Below are 22,957 nucleotides of genomic sequence, written 5' to 3' on the forward strand. Positions count from 1 at the left end.
CTGCTCACCTGGACTGCGAGAAACTTTGCCCTGCTGTGAAATGAGGGCTGATCAGAGAGTAGTTACAGCGATGTTCAGCATGACAAGGGCTCTCAAGTGACCCAGATAGGGCCCCAGGCCCTTGCCCAAACCCCAGCATAGCCCACCCCCCCCAAATTAAGTGCCTCAACAAAGTTCAGCTGGGGCCTGCCAGATGGACCTGGCACTGATCCACTTTGTCTTGGGTTCTCCCCATCAAGACACAGAGGCTCAGGGTTTCCCCCACACTCTTAGGGGTGTCAGAGCAGATCAAATAGGTGAGAGTGGTTGTGGGGTGCTCAGCAGTTGGGTGACTCTGGGTGAATGCTCCCAACGCCAAGAGGGCCACAGACCCTCTCTCCTCCATACTTCTGATGCACTCAGAAGCCGATGGGGGTGTGGGGGAGTGATGTCACAGTGGCTGGTTGGTTAATCAGGACTTTTCCAAACCAGGCAGGAATGAAGGTACAGCCACGCCCCAGAGAGTCTGGTGGTGCTGGATGGAAATGCAGACCCAGAAGGGCTGGGCTGGGCTCTGGAGCCTTCTTGGGTCATACCCCACAAAGGCAAGCCAACAGCTCTTGTATCACAGATAAGGAAACTAGGCTCTGAGATGAATAAGGGAAAGGGGCAGTGCAAGGAGGTTCCATGGGTCTGGCAAGAGAGGAAGGCTCCTGGCTTCCTGCCCCCCTTCTGCTTTGCCCCAGACCCCATGCAGAAAATCCAGCGCCCCCCCCCCCCGCCCCGGGGCTACCCTTCTTGCATGCAGCCAGCATGCTCAGGCACCTCTGAGTGTTGGCTACATGTCCTTCCAAGCCTTCGTTTCCCCCATCTGCACAGGGTTGAGTTGCCCTGACCACTGGCCCCATTATCTTCCATCCTTGGCAACCCCACAGGGAGCCACCTGGAACAGGGACAGCAGCAAGAGGACTGGACTGCCCTGAGGGAACTTACATTTCAGCTGCTTCTGCCTTCTCCCTAATTTCACCAGATGCTAGTACCCCAGCCACAAACCCACCTCAGCCTAACCTGGGGCTGGCCAGGTCCCTAAAGACATCTCCCCAGCCACACACACAAACACACACACTGCTTGAAGGCTGGCCCTGCTCTAGCCAAGTGTTTGGAGCCGGGAGCTCTTCCTGCTGGAGGATTAAAGGAAGGTGGCCAGGACAGCGCTGCAGCCTGGGGAACACAGCAGTAGCCCCTGGCCTCTCAACCCCTTACCCCTCTCAACCCCACTTAGTCCCAGTGACCCGCCTCGCCACTGGCCCTGAGCTTCACAGACCCCAGCTCTAACCCTGAAGACCAGCTCCAGGCAGCCCTGGGCCCAGCAGGTAGGTCACTAGGCATCTCCTGCTGAGACAAATCTGGGAAGCAGTTCTGGGATCAGGGCTGCTAGCCCTGGTCAGCGGATGTGGCCCCGCCTCCCCCAATGTCCCATCAGACCTGCCAGTCCACCCCCAGCCCTGGGAACACAGGCTCTCTCCAATCTTGCCCTGAGAAAACCATCTCCTCCCCAGAGACAGAAAACTAAGGATAGGCCAGGAGGACAGTGGGCGGGGAGAGGTCACAGCCTTAAGTCTTTAGTCCACAGGCCCCAAGAGGCCGGGGCAGGTCCAGGCTATGGGGGCACTGTGGGGGCACCGACCTTCAGCAGCGCCCTCTGGGTTGGAGGCTAAAGCCCTTTCCGGCCTGGGAGAGCTTGGAAGAGGGCCTGGCGCCTGAAGGATGGCCTTAAAGTCACTGACTGTCACTGTCCCCATGTGGCCCAGCTGGGCTATTCCACTCCCCACATCTGGGGGTGCAGGCCTCAGCCTCTGGGGTGCCTGAGATCCAGGGGATGGTGGGGGTGGGCTCTTGCACCTGGACCCACCTTGCCTCAGTCCTGGGCTCCTGAGAACTGGCTCCTTGGCCCACCTCAGCACCCAAGGCTTGGAAAGATAGTTTCCCAATGGTGGGGACTGCTGGTGCGTACGGGCCCTCTAGAGACACGTTTTTGGCTTTGACTGTATACCACGCTGGGTTGTGTAGGTGGATTGCCCACTGACAGATGAGACCATCAACGGTCTTGGGGGGGGGAAGGTCACGTGCCAGGTCCCCTGTCCCGACATGGGCTGCTGCTTTCTGAGCCCCACGTGCCCTGGCCAGGCAGAGTCAGGCCCAACTGAGTCAGTCTCAACGGAGACTGATACATTGCTCCCTCTCTCTCCAGCCATATAGGTACAGGTTGCCCCACGCTGCCAAGAGCCTGTCTGGTTGCCTAGAGTAGGGGCCCAGTGATGAGAGCAGGTGCTGGGGGATATACTGGGAGGAGGTCTGGCTGCCAGGTTTAGGAGAGCAATGGTGCTACTCCTGCTCAGGTAGCTGAGCCAGAGAAGCAGACCACAACTGGGAGAGCCCTCTAGGATCACCCTGTGAGGAGACTAAGTAGGTTGCGCCCCCTGCCACCAGCCTCTGGATCTGGTAGTGAGGAGGAGCAATAGTGGGAGGTCTGTAGAGTGGACTCCCACGCAGGGCCCTCCTTCTCCTGGCTCCTGTGATAGGAGCTCCTGTGATGTGCCTTGCCAGCCCCTGCCTTGTCCCTCAGTCAGTAATATGCACTGAAAAATCACACCGAACTCCAGGCCTCCCCCGTTTTCTTGTTTTGTCCCTCCTTCTCCATAAACCAGATGCTCTTGTGTTTCATCCGTAGGTTAGGTACTGGGATACAGTGGCCGGAAGGAGGAGTCCAGGCCATATGCTTAGGGCCTGGCCACAGAGCAGACAGGGCTTCACGCCTCTTGGGGCTGAGCAGGAGCCTGAGCCCAGTTTAAGGGCATTGGCTGGTGGAGAAACTGAGGCTCTAGGTAGCCCTCTGAGCCGTAGGCAGACCCCAGAGCCTTGCTCAAGTCTTCCCCTCGGGCTGACTCACTGATGCATGCGACAAAGGAGGATATCATGGCAAGCAGACTCCAGGGCTGGCAAAACCCTCAGTGTCACCAGAGTGACTGCTGAGCTGCCCAGAATAGACCTGGCCCAGCTACCTGGGCTCTGAGGACTCACTTGAGTGGAGGGTGCCATTTGGAGGGTTGGGCTATGTCCTGCCCATTCATCACAGGGTGCCCTGTACACCCAAGTGAGGCTTCCAGTCCCCTTGGGATCCCACTTTCCTCCCCTCTTCAGAGGCCCCAAGATATCTTGCAATAAGTCATCCAATACTGGCTTGTGGTCCACCAAGGCCCCTTGATTGTTCCCCTACTTGACCATTTCCACCCTTCCAGAGTCATGGGGTGTTACCTGCAGGACCAGCTGTTGCCAGGCCATTGGCAGGGGCTGCCCACTGCCCATACCACCACTGCCCATGCTGGGCTGCTGGGCACGCTCCAGCTGCAGGGCAACATGGCGCCGCTCCTGCTCCAGAGCTCGCGTCAGTCGCTCAAAGCGGGCCTCCTGCTCTTTCACCGAGGCCAGGATGCTGGCAGCTGAGTGCATGTTGCAGTCCTCCATGACCAGGATGCCAGCAGGCTGCAGGCAAAGCAGAGCAAGGTCAAGGTGGAGCCAGGACAGAGGCCTAGAGAGGCCATCATAGGCCTCTTGCCCAACCCACTCACAGATCATATGACTCACTCCCAGACCAGAGCATCCAGCTCTTCAGAGAGAAGCTGCATTGATTAAATTCTAAATTAAAAGCCATTAATCCGAGACAGGCCGGAAGCAGCCAGCTCCCTCCTTGCAGAGTGTGGGGCTCTGAGTTGGGAGCCCCTGCTTCCTGCCAGGCCCAGCAGAACCACTGACCGCGAGCATCCAGGGCCCTCTGGGAAGGGAAGGGTAGGAAGAGCTGGTATGACCACCTCTCAGACCACCCAGGCCCTCTGCTGCCCACAGCGCATGCCGGTTCATCCCAACCTCATGGGGCCAGCACAGGCCCAACTCATGGAGGCAGTGCTCCGGCCCAGAGAAGGTAGGGCCCACAACAGCTCGTGTGGCAGAGCTGGTGCCCCCGTGGGGAGGGAGAGAGAAGGCACTCCACAGCCACCAAGCGGGCAGGACCCCTAGGCAGGTGAGGGGATGACAATGGCCTACAGACCAGCAGGTAGGCCTCCACTCACAGCCACACTGGCTGGGGACAAGAGTGCTATCTACCCGCATGACAGAGTAAAAATCTGGTTGAGATTCTGAACTCAGAAGCAGCCCATGCAGCTCATACTGGATAAGGAGGGAAGGTGGAGGGCAGGGCCCCAGGCATGTAAAGCCCCATCTGTAGGGAGAGCCCCAGGAGTGTGGGAAGGGGCAGCAGGGACTCAGCAGCTGCAGCCACACACCAGCACTCTCCTCGCTGCTGGCTCCCTGGCAGCCCAGCCTATGTGCTCTTCGTGAGCAACAAGAAGCAGGGGAAGGATATGGAGCACAGACCCGCTCACAACAACAGGCCAGCAGGTGGGGTGCGGGCCATGAGACCACATGGCTAGGCACTCGGGGTGCGGTGCGATGCCCAGCACTGCTCAGGGCCTCCTCCTGGCCCAGCCCACACCAGCCTGCTGAGGCTGACTCGACCGGCCCCAGGGCCCCTTCACAGCACAGGGCCTGAACTTAGAGACATGGTGCAGTAGGCAATACTCTCAGAGGGCCAGCTGCAAGAACAGAACCCTAGAAAGGAGGGGTCGGTGCTGGGCCTGGCCACTGGTACCAACTGAGCCAGGGACAGGGTTGGGGGGCATGTGTGGACACAGAGTTCAAGACACCATGGAGCCCAGCCCACTCTGAAGCTGGGGAAACCAGGCCCCATGAAGCAAGAGGCCAGCATAGGTCCCAGAAGCTAAGCTTCATTTTCCTCAACACCTGCCACACAAAGAAAACTGTCAGCGTGACCCAGCAGAGGGGCAGCAAGTCAGCATGTTGGGCTGGGAGAGGCGGTGACCATCTTGGGGGGAGGGGAGGCGTGTGGCAGAGGGGTTGAGGAAAGTATAGACTGGGTTCTGGGGCCAGCAAGGAGTAAGGGACAAAGAGCATGGCATGTCCACTGCTGTGTGCACACAGCCTCCTGGGCATACCCACCGCTACCTGGGTAGGGGCCCCAGAAGCACGCACCCCCACAGCTGGTACCACCCAACAGTAGAGTAGGACTGAGCCTGGTGGCCCCAAGTAGGCACGGTGGGGTCTTCCTCCCTGGGGGGCAGCCCAAGGTGGGGCAGGGGATGGAGCCGGGTCACTCGAGTCCTTGGTCGCAGCACGGGTCTCAAGGCCCTGGGAGGCTGGGATCAGGACATCTGTGAGCCCTGTACCTAGGTGACTTTCCTCCTTCCTTGTGCCGAGACATGGGTTCCTGATTGACTTCAGGCTCCCCTTCAGACCAGGCCTAGGGGACAGCAGGGGACGGGCAGCCCCAGCCTCCAGCTCCACTGCCCTGGGCCTTCCAGCATGTTCCAGCTCTGGGGTCCAAGGAACCCCCCCCATAAAGGGAGCCCACTTACTCTGGCTGGGGGCCAGCAAGAGGCCCAGAAATCTAAGGCTACAGGGAGCAACCCCACAATGACCTTCCCATTGCCCAGTTCTCTCAGCTGGAGCTAAATGACTGTGTGTCTCCCAGGAGACACCCCCAAACGCCAGCTGGCTTGGAGGAAGAATACCCTGTAGTCATCCATGAAGACCAAAGACTCTGGGTCTGGGGCCCAGGCTCTGTGCCCCAGCCCGAGGGTGCACCCCTCTCTCTGCCTGTAAGTGGGGAGGATGCTGGGCCTGTAGTCCACAGCCTCCTCACCTCAGTGGCCTTGAGGACAGGCCTAGGGTATGCAAGGTCCTAACGTGGTGGCCTTCCTGGTTCCGCGGTGTACGGCTGCGCATAGGAGTGTGTGTGGGCACAGGCGAGCCAAGCCAGTGCTCCAGAGGGCGGCTTTTCTGATGGTAACTCAAAATATTAAAACAATAAATATGTGATGACATGAAAAGCAAACTGTACATGAGTTTTTTAAAGATTTTATTTATTTGAGAGAGAGAGAGAGAAAGAGAGAGAGAGCACAAGTGCACACACACACAAGCAGGAGGGTAGGGGCAGGAGAGGGAGAAGCAGACTCCCTGCTGAGCAGGGAGCCTGATGGACAGACTCGGGGCTCTATCCCAGAACCCTGGGATCATGACCTGAGCCAAAGGCAGTTGCTTAATGGACTGAGATCCCCAGACACCCCTATGCATGAATTTTTAAGATGGACCATGAAACTTTAAAGACATCATCCCCAGGGGGACATCAGGGAGGGGCCCAATCCTGGGCAGGGCCTGAGGCCAGCAGGGAAGCACCATGCTTGTGGGGGTCTTTGCTGACCCTTGCTCTCCTCTCTGGCCAGGGTTACCACAGCTTCCATTCACCTGGCAAGGGCTCCACACTGCCCATCAGGCAGAGCCCTCACAACCCTCAGCCAGATCCCAGCTTTGGCTTTGGACTGGCTTTGCAGTCCCTGATGGAGGCTGCTTCTCACCACACCCGACAGCCCAGGAACCAACATGCAGTGGAGACCCAGTCTCACTGACCCCGGATAGGAATGAAGGCAGTGAACCTGGGGTAAACCTACCTTTGCTTGGACATCCCACCAGTGACCCCAGGTAGATAGATTGCTGAGTGGATGAAGGGATGAAAGGACAGGAGGCAAGATGGATGGGGAAATGGATAGGAGGGTGAGTAGGCAGGTGGTTGTGCGAGAGGATGGCGGTGGATGGAGTCAGATGGGCAGGTGAATGAGTAGGTTGGAAGTGGGTGGGTAGAGTCAGATGGGTGGATGAATGGGTGCGCAGGTAGATAAGAACAAGGCTCTGAAATGCTGCTAGGCAGGGGGAGCATGGAGCTTGAGCACTCTGTGGCACAACTGTGGCCAACACTTGGGTCTATCAGGAAAGCAAAGATACCACCAGAGGAGCTAGGGGAAGACGCTGATCCTTCCCCCAAAACCTAAACCCACATTTGACGTCTTCCTGCTGAACCAGACATTCTTCCTCACGAGGAGTTGAGCCAAACCCTGCTCCAGAAAATCAAATTATGGGGCCTGAGTCCAATCTGGGTTGAGGAATTAGAGGAATTTCCTAAGGGTCAGGCCGGCAGGGGGAGGCAGGCCAGAGGCCTGGGCTCCAGTCCCGACTCCTCATCAGCCATCTGTTGGCCCACTGCCAGTTGTCCCCAAGAGCAGGAAGAGAGGACTGGCCACTGATTGAAACCCATTCTGCTCCTCCCACCCCCCACCCACCACCCTCCACCTAGATAGGGAAGTGGTGTGAGCAGCAGAACCCTGGCCTGGTGGTTCCAAGGCCCTCTTTGCCCAGGAGGGCGTCATGTCTCCACACTGCCAGCATGAAGACCTGCTCCAAACACTGCTGGCCAGGCTTCATGGGGGCCCATCTTTACCCTGTCACCCGTACTATGATCAGACAGTGCCCACAGCTGCAGGGATAGCCTCTGGTCAGCCCACAAGGATGGGCACTGGGCCACCGTTGGAGGCGGCCAGGGCCGGGGAGTTCACACAGGGCAGAGTCCACGTCTGTCCAAACCCAGCAGGACCGCAGTGCTGCTTGGAGGTCAGTGTAAGGCTGGGGTGTCTGGGCGGGACAAGGCTATTCTTACCCTCAAAGCAGTGGGACAAACTGCCAAGGAAAGACAGACCAGCTCAGCTTTATAAGAACAAAGCATTTCTGTACATCCTCGCAAAACAGCGTCACATGCTGTGGTTTAAGGTGGTTTTGTTTTTGAAGGGACACCATTTAGAGTAACATATGCGGAGAGCATTTCAGATGAAAGGCAATGGCTTTACTTCTAGACCTTGACTTCATCACGGCAGAAGCTGGTGAGGGGCGCCTAGGGAGGCATCACACCAGCCCCTCTACTGTTGTGCATTTGCAATTTTCCAAAATAGAAAGCAGGAGAAAAAGATATAAAGACAACGAAAAGACAATCAACACATGGACATCAAGTCTTTGTGACACCCAGCAGTAAAGTGACACCCTTCATCTATAAAGCACACTTGCAAATCCATAAGGAAAAACCAGAACCCCAACTCCAATTGAGTAAAGGCCATAAACGAGCAATGTGGCCAGAGATGTAAGATGCAAAGCAATGACCGTGGAAAACAGCAAGTGATCCCACGCCCTGTGGAAAGACTATAGGGAGAAGCACCTCAGGTCTAGGTGGCAGAGTTCTGTACCCACCGGTGTTGCCAGGGCTCAGGGAGGGGCCTAGTTCCTGCTACAGCTGAAGGTAAGGAAGAGACGGAAAAGCAGTTGCCTGTCCCAGCAGGCAGACAAGTGAAGGATGCGGCCTGGGAATTCAGCTCCCCAGGGGCCAAGGCAGTGCCACCTGTGGGCTGAGGAAAGCAGAAGGATTTCCAGGGACAGAATGGTAATTGGATTCAGCCTGGAAATTAGATTCTCCCAGCAGAGGAGGCACCCCTGTTGCAAGGGACCAGATTCCCTGGTGGGGGCGGGTGTGGGATAGATGGCCCCTTAGTGACCTGCCCCCAGGCTGTCCAGCACACATCTGATCATCATATGGAGGACGACTTGCATGTGCAAGGAGAACAATCGGGGGGGGGGGCTCTTCCCCTGTGCCACTGGGGTATCCTAGGTCAAGTGCAGGCCAGGTCCATGGCAGTGCTACCTAGCCCCAGGACAGGTGCGCTGCTGGGCAGGTGGTCCAGAAGGGCCAGGGGCTATGGTGGTACTGATGAAGGAGGCTCAGGGTCAAGTCAAGGCAAGGACACTTGTGGGGACCCAGAGTGCCTGAGGTCTGGGAACTGAGAGTCTAGAGCTGGGAGTATCAGCCAGACATGGCAGACAGGCCTCGCTCTGGCGGGGGTGCAGGCAGAGACAGGTGAATATCCCAGCTGCTGCCCCTCCTTGGTGGGAGGCCTGAGCTACAGGGAGCCATCACCAGAAGCACCTAAAGGGGTGGCCCAAGATTCCCACTGGGACAGGTTACAGACACTTGCTCCCTGTGCCAACTGAGGCACTCCCAGAGTCTCCTTGGTTCCCTGGGAACTGCCTCTGTCAGAACTCATGGGATGGAGCCCTTTCTCTCTCCTGGCCATTGTGGCGGCTGCTCTTGGTTGGGGCCGTCCCACACCTGAGGCAGGAAGATGGTGGCCGCAAAGAAGACCAAAAAGCCGGGGCGCCTGGGTGGCTCAGTGGGTTGGGCCACTGCCTTCGGCTCAGGTCATGATCTGAGGGTCCTGGGATCGAGTCCCGCATCGGGCTCTCTGCTCAGCAGGGAGCCTGCTTCCTTCTCTCTCTCTCTCTCTGCCTGCCTCTCAGTGTACTTGTAATTTCTCTCTGTCAAATAAATAAATAAAATCTTTAAAAAAAAAAAAAAAAAAAAAAGAAGACCAAAAAGCCTCTGGAGTTAATCAACTCTAGGTTCCAGCTCATTATGAAAAGTGGAAAGTACGTGCTGGAGCAGACTTTGGGGGCACCTGGGTGGCTCAGTGGGTTAAGCCGCTGCCTTCGGCTCAGGTCATGATTTCGGGGTCCCGGGATCAAGTCCCACATCGGGCTCTCTGATCAGCAGGGAGCCTGCTTCCTCCTCTCTCACTCTCTTCCTGCTGGCAAAACGAAGCTGGTCATCCTCGCCAACAACTGCCCAGCCTTGAGGAAATCTGAAATAGAATACTACGCCATGTTGGCCACTGGTGTCCATCACTACAGTGGCAATAACACTGAATGGGGTACAGCATGTGGGAGGTACTACAGAGTATCATTGATCCAAGTGATTCTGATACCATTAGAAGCATGCCAGAACAGACTGGTGAAAAGTATATCACGCAGAATTTTTCCTTAATAAAACTGGCCACAGCTTGTTTTAAAAACAAAAAACAAAAACAAACAAACAAACAAGAACTCATGGGATGGGGATGGACAGCTCTCCCCCAGGTCCCAAGCTGGGGTTCAGGGGAGCCCCCTTGCTATCCCTCCAGTAGCAGACTCACATTCCAGCTGCAGCCACAGCCCCACAGTGATACCTTGCAGGCTCCAAGTGTGGGGTGTGGGCAAAGAGGATTCACCTCCTCGGCCGTCCCTGTAGCAGCCAGCCCAGGGACACCCCAAGGTCCCCAGGGCTGGGGAGCTGTGGAGCTCCAGATAGGGAAGGTAGGGGCTGGCAGTCACAGTGCCCTCTCTACTTGCACCAGCAGCCCACCCACTCTACCTCAGCCATGACAGGCGAAACTGGGGAGCAAGGGAGGGGTCAAGCCCCAGAGTATCCTACTGTCTGAGGTGGGCTGGCCGGCTGCTTCCAAGGTCAATGCCACCGAGATCCCCTGAGTGGCCTCCCCTCAACCCTTCCAGCAGAGGCTCACATTCTTCCCATCCCCCACTCCATCTCAAGGACAGCAGAGCAGCTTGGCTGGGCCAGTTCTGAGGACCCAGGCTCAGAGTCCCACCCTACCCTACCCTGGGGCAGGCATAGGAACCAAGGCATTCCCGAGGAGGGGGCTGAGCCTCAAAGCCAGACTGGGACCACAAGCAGACAGATCTGACTGGCACCAGAGCCTGGGAGCTCAGCCCCTATCAAGGGGCCAAGGTGTCCATGAAGCGTCCTGAAAGCCCCACTAAAGCACAGCTGGAAGGCTGTCTAGCCAGGCCAGGCCAAGGGTGGCAGGGAGGCAAGTGCAGCAGTCACCCACGCTGGCTCCTGGCCTGTGTACGCTAGGAACGCCCTTTCCCCCCAAGACGGTGGACCCCCTTCTTCCTGGCCCCCTCTGTCACCATGGCAACACCCAGGCTTCTCAGTGAGGGACAGAGCCTCTTTGTGGTGGCACAAAGCCCCTTTGAGGGGCAGTAGAGGTGCAGTCCCTAGGAGCCTGTGGCCAATAAGCCTTTGGGGGGTGAGGCAGGGCCCCTCGGCCCAGTCACTCTCCTTCTGGGTTGTACAGCCAAGGAAGCTAGGGTGGCAAAGTCTGTTGATTAGCAGCTGGGACCAATTCCCCCCCCCCCCCGCCAACACACACACCCAGTGCCACCTGCCCTAGCTGCCCACAGAAGGGTCCCTGGGAGGAGCCCCAGGGCTGCCTGCTAGAGTCTGGGGGATTTCCAAAACTTTCCCATCAATTTGAGAAGAAACATGCTCACCTAGATAAGAGGAAAAGGGACAGGCAGTGGGGATAACTCCCACCTGATGGGAACCAAGCCAGGCTCAGGACCCAGTGGGAACTGGGTATAGGAAGTCCTTGGGGGGTGAACAGGTCCAATGACAGCAAGTCTGGCACCAGGTCCACTAAGGGGGCTGCGCATGGCACCCAGACCTACCCCAGCTCGCTATCCCCTGCTTCTCTCGCCTGGCTTCCCCTGCTGCAAGGAGTCCCCATCTTTGCCTGCCTTCCCCCGGGGGAGAATGCAGCTGGCCCTGAGTTGTGGTCTGGGGCTGGCCTGCTGCAGCCACATCCTCAAGACAGACTTGGACAAGAGGAGAACCTGAGAGCAATGCGGACCTGGTGTCGGAGCCCAGCACAGAGAACTCCTCCCCCAACGCCAGCAAGCCTGCCCCATCAGGGGCCTCGCTCACCCTACCAGACGCCCAGCCCTGGAAACCCTCCCCATCCCATCCAGCGGGTCCCTGCTACCCTGATGGCTGCTGACCAGGCACTTGGCAGTGCCCCTGCATGCTGGGCGCCCTGCCCGGCAGCCCTCCCCAAGCAACCTCAGCCTGACCCACGGCAGCTTTGCTAACTAAGCCGCTGGGGTGGGGGTCATGGCCCCTGGGGCAGCAGCACGAGGCAGAGCTGGCCCCGGGAGAGATCAGTCCCTTTGTGGGTAGATCTACGCAGGTCCTGGGGAGGCTGCCAAGGGGCCAACCCTGACACGGTGGTGCCCCTCTGAGTCAATAAGCACCCCCTAACTCCCTCGCCTCACCCTCCCTGCCTACTTTTCCCATCACATTCCTGCCTGCTGTTTGTGGGCACCAGTATGCCTGCACTGGACCAAAATCAGCAATACCAGGTCAATTCTCACCACAGCCCTGGGAGGGAGCAGATGAGGGGGGACCTCTAGCAAAGGGGGCTTCCAACAAAGACCAGCCCAGGTTCTTGCCATCCAGGGAGATGGGGCCTGGGGCTCAGCAGGATTGGCTTCAGCCTCCAGAAAGAGGTTCCCTGGGAAGAATGAGATGGGTCCAGAAATGGGCCACTCCTTCCCTTACTCCTCAGGAACAACACTGGGGACTCAAGCACGGAGACTCCACGAGGCTTTGCCAGCACAGCACCCATGGCCCAGCACCTGGGATAGGGCCAACAAGCTCCACAGGTGGCAGGAAGGCCCTCCAGCTGCCGTGGGCACAGGTGGGATGGCTGTGGCCATCCGGTTCTGGATGGGTCAGAGGTGAGTGTGGGCGAGAGAGCAGGGTCCGCCCTGGGGAGGGAGGTTCCAGGCCCTTCCAGCCTTGCTCCTGGCTGGCAGCATCCAAGGGCCAGGTCCCCCCTAGTCTGCTCTTGCCCAGGGCCAACAAGCAGGTGACCACAGCCAGCTCTGGCTTCTCCTGGGCCCCCAGGCACATCTTTCCCTTCCAGAAGCTTAGCTGGACACCAGCCTTGCTGCTCCTAACCCCCTCTCCAGGCTGGGAGCCAGCTCAGCTGCTCGAAGCTCATGAGTGCCCATGGCAACAAGTCCAGACACCACCAACCTCCCGCCAGTAACAAACTCCTCCCTTTTACATGCAAATGACTCAGTGGGAAAGGGCAGGGGGCTCCACCTCACCCCCACCAAGCACAGACTTTAGGGTCTCCTCTGGCTCCTCCCACACATACCAGGAGAGCCTCCAGGGAGCTGACTTTGTCTCTGTCCCCTCCCTGCCCAGAGGCAGTGGGAGCACTGCAGGAGGGAGGCCTATCATTTGGGGACCTCCCAAAACTCACCTGCAGGCACATGTGGCAGCCACCCCTACATGCACATGCACACAGGGAGGGATGATGCCCCCATAGGACACCCACACCAGCCATGCGGTGTGCCCACTGCCCACTCAACCACAGTTGCCCCATGGACCTCACTTGCCCCAGTGGACAACGGGTGGTGGGTGGCCCGAAGGTCCTGCCAGGTCCTTGTTGCGGGAGGGGAAGGGAGGATGAGTGCTCCGTAGCCACTGTGGCTCCTGGTAAGGATCAGCGTCCTATGCAGACCCCGTTCCTGTCCTGAACTCCCCATCAGGAGCCTGATGGGCTGCCCCCCATCAGGACCTCAGAGGCCAGGCCTGTCTGAGACATCCAGTCTGCACATGGCTCCAGCCTCGGGTCCACACCAAAGCCTGTCTGTGACGGGTGAGGGTGGCTGGGCCACAGACCCTGGACAGAGGCACCCAACCAGCACAGAGCTGCCCACAGCACACCAGCACCCAGGGCAAATCCTCCTGCCTTTGGAGGACCTGAGGGAGTGGCTCTTGGCTAACTCGTATTTAGCACACTTATGAGGGCAAGTACTAGGGAATGGCCGACATGTGTCCTCCAAAGATGGAAGACGGTGTTGAACCAATGAACTGGGAACAGACCACAGAGGAAAGGCGTGATCACAAATGGTGAGGCCCCCGTGGAGACTTAAAGAAAGCAGGGGCAGAGGCGGTAAAGGGCAAGACAGGGGGTCCCCACAGCAAATCTGCACACAGGGAGGCAGCAGAAAGCAAACTCAGGCCAGTCCTTCCAAAGCCACAGAAAATGACATGCAGCTGATGAAAGAGCGAAGCCAAGAGATGTGGAAACTAACCACCACATCGCAAAAATCCCCTGCGGGAGAAAGAGCAGAGTGGCACCCACAAAACAGAAACCTCCACCACCACCCTCAAGAGAGGAGGCCTCTAGTGGGCTTGTCAGTGTACAGGTGGGAATCGAAGCTTTCCAAACCAGCTCAGAAAAGTTTGGATGCATCTCTTTCTGCAATTTACGATTCCATTCCATTTTACGATTGCATTTAGGCTGAGGATTCCCCCCACCCTGCCCATTTACTAAATGCTTGAGGTCAGCTCCGCAGCGTGGGAGGGCGGTGCACTTGGCCCGACCTGCCAGCACAGCCCGGTGCCTCAAACGTTCCATGGCGCGATGCTGTCCACATCCCGGAGAGGCCGCACTGTCCATCCACAGATGTCAACCGTGCATCCTGTCGCCCACTCACCATCTCTTGTGCTGCAGACACTCCTATGGCAAGGAACAGCTGACAGCTTTGTTCAACAAGATGCCTGGCCTCGGGGCGCCTGGGTGGCTCAATGGGTTGGACCTCTGCCTTCGGCTGGGGTCATGATCTCAGGATCCTGAGATCAAGCCCCACGTCGGGCTCTGCAGGAAGACTGCTTCCCCCTCTCTCTCTCTCTGCCTGTTGCTCTGCCTACTTGTGATCTCTCTCTCTGTCAAATAAATAAATGAAATTTAAAAAAAAAAAAAAAAAAGATGCCTGGCCTCCTTAACTCAACATCACTAAAAACGTGTGAACCTCGTGCTCTGAAATTTCTTAAGGAAACTTCAGGGTGAAATTCCCTGATTTTCAGAGTCATGATCTGCCATTCACATGACGGGTCTTTCTCTGGGAGGGAGCAACGAGGGTTCACTGGGAGCTCTGGACAGCCTGGAGAAGTCCAGGCTAACCCCATTATTTCAGCTGGGAGTCACCCCACCACAGGCAGAAGTTCCAGACCCCATGTCTCGGGGAACAAGGGCTGCTGAGAGGCTGAAATGGATTTTCCAGCAAGGCCCTGATACTCTGCGTGCCTTACGAGGACTTCAGCTGTCCTTAGCCATCCTTTGCAAGCTGCCTGTGGGGAGTATTTTTACCGTCTCAGGGTATCTGTGGATCTGTGGACTGATGAGTGTAAGAGACTAGGTATGAAAAAAAAAGGGGAGATTAGGTATGAATCCATGGAATGCAAAACAAAATCCAACCAAGTCAAAAAGAGCAATAATAACAAACCCAAACACCACACACACAGACTCACATACACAATACAAACTCACAAAAGTTATGACATCGTGGATGTGTTCATTAACCAGACAGCAGGAACCCTTTCACAATGTATTTGTATATTCTATCACCATTCTATCACCATGACATGCAAGTAGCTTATAGATTTGTCAATTATACTCAGTGAAACTAGAAAAAAAAATGAAGAAAGACAAAGGAACATTTTTAGCTACCTTAATTTTACAAATTCAGTTGCTTAAAAATAAACTTGAAAAATATAAAAAAAAATTAATAACACAAAAAAACCCTCTCTCTTGTGTTCAGTATGTCTCTACTCTGTATAATATTTTTAAATAAAAAGATTATAAGAGAATATTGTGAACAATTATACACCAACAAATTGCATAACCTAGAAGAAATGAACAAATTCCTAAAAACACACACACTACCAAAACTGACCCATGAAGAAACATAACCTGAGCAGACTTTTAACTAGCAGGGAGAATGAATCAGTAATCAAAACCCTCCCATGAAGGCCCAGGACCAGACGGCTTCACTAGTGAATTCTAACAAATACTCAAAGAGGAGTTAACATTAATCTTCAAACCATCCCCAAAAATTGACAAGCAAGGAAATACTGACTCATTCTACAAGGCTGGAATCACCCTGATACCAAAGCCATAAAAGAAAACTATGCTTCAACAGCCCTTTTCTGAAAACTGATGCAAAACTCTTCAACAAAGGGGATCTGGGTGGCTCAGGTCATGATCCCAGGGTCCTGGGATGGAACCCAGCATCTGGTTCCCTGCTCTGCAGGGAGCCTGCTTCTCTCTCTCCCACTCCCCCTGCTTGTATTGTTCCTGCTCTCACTGTCTCTCTCTTTGTCAAATAAATAAAATTAAAAAAAAATTTTTTTTCAACAAAATACCAGCTTACTGAATTCAGCAGTACAAAGGATTATACACCAAAACCAAGTAGGATTTATTCCTGAATTCAAGGATGGCTCAACAGATGAAAATTAACTGACATAATGCCCTGTATATTAACAAAATAATGGGGGGAGATGATAATTTCAATTGATACCTAAAATACATTTGACAGAATTTAACATTCTCCTATGATATAAACATAAAACAAACTAGGAATAGAAAGAAATACATTGACATGATAAAGGCTATAGAGAACAAAGGACTTCATACTACATATGCTACAAATTATATTGTACATACACCACAGCTTACATCAGACCCAATAATGAAAGAGTTAAAGCTTTTCTCCCAAGATCAAGAATAAGACAGGTATGCTCATATGGCTATCAGACACATGAATAAATGTTCGTCATCACTAATCATCAGGGAGATTCAAATTAAAGCCACACTGAGATACCACCTTACACCAGTTAGAATGGCCAAAATTAGCAAGTCAGGAAACAACATGTGTTAGAGAGGATGTGGAGAAAGGGGAACCCTCTTACACTGTTGGTAGGAATGCAAGTTGGTGTAGCCACTTTGAGAACAGTGTGGAGATTCCTTAAGAAAATAAAAATTAGGGCGCCTGGGTGGCTCAATGGGTTAAGCCATTGCCTTCGGCTCAGGTCATGATCTCAGGGTCCTGGGATCGAGTCCCGCATCGGGCTCTTTGCTCAGCAGGGAGCCTGCTTCCCTCTCTCTCTCTCTCTCTGCCTGCCTCTCTGCCTACTTGTGATCTCTCTCTGTCAAATAAATAAATAAAATCTTTAAAAAAAAAAAATAAAAAAAAAAAAAAAAAAAAAAAAAAAAGAAAATAAAAATTAGAGGGGCGCCTGGGTGGCTCAGTGGGTTGAGCCTTTGCCTGCGGCTCGGGTCATGATCTCAGGGTCCTGGGATCGAGCCCCACATCGGGCTCTCTGCTCAGCAGGGTGCCTGCTTCCCCCTCTCTCTCTGCCTGCCTCCCTGCTTACTTGTGATCTCTCTATCTCTCTCAAATAAATAAATAAAATCTTAAAAAAAAAAAAGAAAAGAAAAGAAAAATAGAGCTTCCCTATGACCCTGCAATTGCACTACTAGGTATTTACCCCAAAGATACAGATGTAGTGAAAAGAAGGGCCATCTGTACTCCAATGTTTATAGCAGCAATGGCCACGGTCACCAAACTGTGGAAAGAACCAAAATGCCCTTCAACGGACTAATGGATAAGGAAGATGTGGTCCATATACACTATGGAGTATTGTGCCTCCATCAGAAAGGATGAATACCCAACTTTTGTAGCAACATGGACGGGACTGGAGGAGATTATGCTGAGTGAAATAAGTCAAGCAGAGAGAGTCAGTTATCATATGGTTTCACTCATTTGTGGAGCGTAACATATAACATGGAGGACATAGGGAGATGGAGAGGAGAAAGGAGTTGAGGGAAACTGGAAGGGGAGGTGAACCACGAGAGACTATGGACTCCGAAAAACAATCTGAGGGGTTTTGAAGGGGTGGAGGGGGTGGGAGGGTAGGGGAGCCAGGTGGTGGGTATTATGGACAGCACGTATGGCATGGAGCACTGGGTGTAGTGCATAAACAATGAATTCTGTTACGCTGAAAAGAAATTTAAAAAAAGAATAAGACAGGTATGCTGCTTTTGCCACTTCTGTTCAAGTCCTCTTCTATTAGAAATCTCAGATCAGTAAGGCAACAGAGAGAAATAAAAGGTATCCAAATGGGAAAGGAAAATGTGAAATTTTGTTTGCAGATAATATGATCTTAAATGCAGAAAATCGTAAAGATTACACACACACACTCTCAGAACTAATAAACCAGTAAAGTTGTAGGGTAAAAAATCAATGAACAAATCACTTACAATGAATAATCTGAAAAGGAAATTAAGAAAACGGTTTCAGTTACAATAGCATCAAGAAGAACAAAAAACTGAAAGATAAACTTAACTAAGTTGAGGAAAGACTTGCACACTGAAAACTACAAACCTTGCTGAAAGAAATTAAAGATACCTACATACACAAACGGAAAGACATTTCATGCGTATGGAATGGAAGACTTGATATTGTTAAAATGCCAATATTACCCAAAGTGATCTACCAATTTAATTCAGTCCCTATCAAAATCATTTTTTACAAAATCATTTTTTACAGAAAGCAAAAACTCCATCCTAAAATCCATGAGGAATTTCAAAAATCCTGAACAGCTAAAACAATCATAAAAAAGAACAAAGTTAGGGGTCTCACTGAAATCACTCCTGATTTCAAAGTTTATTACAAAGCTTTAGTAATGAAAACAGTGTTGTCATGGCATAAAGGCAGAAATAGATCAATGGAACAGAATAAAAATAAATCTTTACATATATATATATAAAATCAACTATTTTTTACAAGGTTGTCAAGACCATTCAATGGGGGAAAGCATTGTCTTTTCAACAAATGGTGCTAGGAAAACTGGATATCCACATGGAAAAGAATAAAGTCGTAAGCTTTTATAACATATGCAAAAATTAAAAATGCATCAAAGATCTAAACATAAGAACTTGAAAGTATAAAACTCTTAGAAGAAAACATAGGGGGAAAGCTTTATGATGTTGGATTTGGCAATGATTTCCTGAATATGATGCCAAAAGCATAGGCAAGAAAAGTAAAAATAGGTAAATCGAACCCTATCAAAATTAAAAACTTCTGTTCAAGTGACACAATCAGCAGAGTAAAAAGGCAATGCAGAGAATGGCAGAAACATTTGTAAATCATGTATCTGATACATGACTGATAACTTCCAAAATACATAAAGAACTCCTATAACTCAACAACAGCAGCAAACAAACAACCCAGTTAAAAAAACAGGGAAAAGATTTGAGCAGACATTTCTTTAACGAAGATACATAAATGGCCAAGTATATGAAAAGATGCCCAATATTACTAATGTTAGGGAAACGCAAATCAAAAGCACAGTGAAATGTTGTCTTACACCCATTAGATGACTACTCTCCAAAACACAAAATAGCAGGTTTTGGTAAGGATGTGGAGAAATTGGTGCTCTTGGACACAGCTGGTGGGATGTAAAATGGCACAGGCACTAAGAAAATCAATATGGTGGTTCCTCAGAAAGTTAAAAATAGAAACACTGAAAAAAAAAAAGAAATACTGTATGACCAAGCAATTCCCCCTCTGAGTATATATCCGAAAGAGGTGAAAGCGCAGTGTTGAAGAGGTATTTAACACTCAAGCTCATAACAACGTTATTCACAATAGCCAAAAGGCAAAGCAACTCAAGTGCCTACCAACAGATGAATGGATAAACAAAATGTGATACACACTTACGGATCATGGAATGTTACTATCAATGGAAGATGATTCCACCCTTAAAAGGAAGGAAATTCTGACACGTGATGTAACATGAGGAATCTTGAGAAATCATACTAAGTGAAATAATCCAGTAATAAAAAGACAAATGCTGTATTGGGCTACTTTTATGAGTCATCTAAATGAGTCACATTCCTAGAAAGACAACATAGAATGGTGGTTCCAGGGGCTGGGGAAAGGGGGTAATGGGTTCATTAATGGATACAGAGGGTCAATTTTGCAAGATGAAAAAGTTCTGGAGGTTGGCTGTACAACAATATGAATATACCCAGTGATACAGAATGAGACTTTGAAGAATGGGTATGATGGTAAATTTGGTGTATTTTACCAAGTAAAAATAGAAATTTATTTTTTATTTTTTATTTATTTATTTTTTAAAGATGTTATTTATTTATTTGACAGAGATCACAAGTAGGCAGGAAAGGAGGAAGCAGGTTCCCTGCTGAGCAGACAGCCCAATGCAGGGCTCGATCCCAGGACCCCAGGATCATGACCCAAGCTGAAGGCAGAGGCTTTAACCCACTGAGCCACCTACACACCCCTAAAAGTATAAATTTAAAAAGAGCCATCTTGTGGCTCTTAGAATATGCAAAACATTCTTTTAAATAAGTAGAAAAAGATAAAAATTTAAGCACACAGGGCACCCTTGTGGTTCAGATGGTTAAGCATCTGCCTTTGGCTTAGGTCATGATCCTGGGGTCCTGGGATCAAGTCCTGCCTCAGGCTCCCTGCTCCTTGGGGAGCCTGCTTCTCCTTCTGCCTCTGCTTCTCTCTTTCTCTCTCTGTCTCTCATGAGTAAATGAAATCATTTAAAAAAATGTTAATCGGGCGCCTGGGTGGCTCAGTTGGTTGGGCAACAGCCTTCAGCTCAGGTCACGGTCCCCAGGTCCCGGGATCGAGTCCCACATCGGGCTCTCGGCTCCAAGGGGAGTCTGCTTCTCCCTCTGACCTTCTTGCCTCTCATGGTCTCTCTCACTGTCTCTCTCTCAAATAAATAAATAAATAAATGTTAATCATACAAAGCTGACTATTTACAAACAGTGAAATATATATTCAAACTTCACACATAAAAATATATGGGTTGTAAAATGGTGCTTATTGGGGCCAAGGATGGGGAAATGGGAGATGCAGGTCAAAGGAGATATGGAAGATATCTTCTAGTTATATGGTAATTTCCAGGGATCTAATGTACTGCATGGTGACTATAATTGACAACATTGGATTATATACTTACAAGTTGCTATAAGAGAAATTCCTATGTTTAATATTCTCATTATAACAACAAAACAATGGTAATTTATGTGAGATGAAAGATGTGTTAACTAATCTTATTGTGGTAAACATTTTGTAATACATATATGTACCAAATCATCACAATGCATCATAATCCCACACAGTGTTATATGTCAATTTTATCTCAATAAGCTGGGGGGAAAGAGGCAAATTCACAGCTTTAAATACTTTCATTATTAAACAGTAAAGAATGACTATGAATACAAGTGTATCAGGGCTGAATGAAAAATGCTAAAACATCCTTGTAACAAGCTCCCTGTTCTCTATCTCTAAAGCTCTCCCAGGAGTAATACCCAATTACTAACAGAAAATCAACAACATAAATGATTCCAAAATACATTTTTTTAAAAGAATGAATATGAATAAACTAGGACAAACCTAAAATAGTTAGCACACAGGTATCTAAGTCCCCAAACCAAGATTCCTATTGAAATGACCAATGCATTTCTTTTTTTTTTTTTTTTAAGATTTTTTATTTATTTATTTGACAGAGATCACAGGTAGGCAGAGAGGCAGGCAGAGAGAGAGGAGGAAGCAGGCTCCCTGCGGAGCAGAGAGCCCGATGTGGGGCTCAATCCCAGGACCCTGGGATTATGACCTGAGCCGAAGGCAGAGGCTTTAACCCACTGAGCCACCCAGGAGCCCCTGACCAATGCATTTCTGAATACCTTTGACATGGCAGAAATAGAAATTTCTCATAGATGTAGTTCAGAGAGGACAGGACTTAGAGAAGATGCAGAAAATCAGCCTGTGAGCCCAGGATCATGCTATGAAGTGCAGTCCCCAGCTCTCAGGCCTCTGCATGGGCCAAACATTACAACAAATCTAAGACCTCCCCTGCCACCACGTGTGGTACCCAATGTGAGGGGGTTGATGGGGAAAGTGACCCCCTTGGCCTCTGCTGGGTTATAGGCCAGAGCTAAGTGGTTGCCGGCCAGCATCTGGTACATGGCAGGCACTCAATTCGTTTCTGTCACAAGAAGGAAGCAAGGACGAACAGCCAGAAAACAGCATCTAGACCAACAGAGTACTGTGCCTCCCAGGCCTAGGCGGCACTGAGGAACCCGAGCACGTGTTCCATAGGGAGGCCGATTTTTGTGAAAAACTGGAGAATTGTCAGGAGAAGGACTGCCATGGGCTCCTGAAGACTTAGGAGAATGCTGCCTTGCTGAGAGCATCTCTGCATCTAGAATGATGCAGGGAGTAGGTCCAGAGAGACCCTCACTGAGGCAGTGCCTGCCAAGTCCGGAGGTGGGTGCAGCAAGGAGCAGGGCTGCGGGTGTCACAGGGACCAGATGTGGCTTTTGTCCTTGAGGCCATGGGGGATCTCACAGGGGGGAAACCAGATAAATATTGGCTAAAGGAGTAAGCAAGAGGGGGCGCCTGGGTGGCTCAGTGGGTTAAGCCTCTGCCTTTGGCTCGGGTCATGGCCTCGGTCCTGGGATCGATCCCCACATTGGGAATCCCTGCTCAACACGGAGTGTGCTTCCCCATTTCTCTCTGCCTGCCTCTCTGCCTATTTGTGATTTCTCTCTCTGTCAAATAAATAAAATTTTTTAAAAAAGGAGTGAGCAAGAGAACCAGGCCCAGCTGAAAGGCTTCCTCTCCCCTGGCTGAAACAGCCCCCACTAGCTTCAGGGAAGGGGACAGCAAACACCCCTCCAAGGCCACCCAGCCCCCTGCCCCTACCCAAGGCTGCTATTCTTGGGCCCTGGGTCTTGTCTGAGATTCACTCCTCCTGCCCATCAACCATGCTCATGCTCTGGGCAGTGGAGTCCCAGCAGAGGACAGAGCCACCTGGAGCAAGGGGACATGCAAGGGCCTAGGGTTCCCACAGGGCACAAGGTTGCTGCCTGTGTCAGCAGATGGCCTCCTTCCCTGAACATGCTCTGGGGCATTGACCACTCCACCCCTACCACTGGATGTCCTGGCCCTTTTCTAAAGACAAAATTAAAAATTAAGCAATGGGGCGCCTGGGTGGCTCAGTGGGTTAAAGCCTCTGCCTTCGGCTCGGATCATGGTCTCAGGGTCCTGGGATCGTGGCCCACATCGGGCTCTGCTCAGCAGGGAGTCTGCTTCCCCTTCTCTCTCTGCCTGCTGCTCTGCCTACTTGTGATCTCTCTCTCTCTCTCTCTGTCAAATAAATAAATAAAACATAAAAATTAAGCAATGCCCTGTTTCAAAGGTTTGGCAAAGACATGTCCGCAATTACTTCTTCAAATACAAATACTAAAATAATCTCATCATAACCAATAGCTCCCTGCAGATAGGCAAATGCCAGAGAACTGTCACTGAGACAGCTGGAAAGGGAAGATATGCTTGCCTGGGAACAGGGCCCAGCTCTGCTTGCTGAGCCTCAGTTTCCCCATCATAATTCCCCACCCCCATGCTGGGGAGGCCCAAGAGAGGAGATGATTTTGGTCCCATACAAGTCCCTGCC

The 22,957-nt window shown here is 51.8% G+C and overlaps 1 protein-coding gene across 5 annotated transcripts in view; it reads right to left on the reverse strand.

The window, feature by feature from the left end:
• ARVCF (ARVCF delta catenin family member) overlaps window positions 1-22,957 on the reverse strand; it is a 54,690-nt gene that overhangs the window by 17,659 nt on the left and 14,074 nt on the right. For 3 of the 5 annotated variants that reach the window (XM_013051350.1, XM_013051352.2, XM_045065324.1), the window contains exon 3: window positions 3,295-3,522. The exons of 1 other annotated variant lie outside the window; for it this stretch is intronic. In XM_013051350.1, the coding sequence (XP_012906804.1) occupies window positions 3,295-3,504 (210 nt within the window). In that variant the 5' untranslated portion in view covers window positions 3,505-3,522. Of the gene's footprint in view, window positions 1-3,294; window positions 3,523-5,755; window positions 5,777-22,957 lie in introns of those variants that run through there. One more of the 5 variants, XM_045065323.1, reaches the window with a different exon arrangement.

Source organism: Mustela putorius, unplaced genomic scaffold (assembly GCF_011764305.1).
Source record: "Mustela putorius furo isolate JIRA1106 unplaced genomic scaffold, ASM1176430v1.1 tig00003858_pilon_pilon_pilon, whole genome shotgun sequence".
NCBI lineage: Eukaryota > Metazoa > Chordata > Mammalia > Carnivora > Mustelidae > Mustela > Mustela putorius.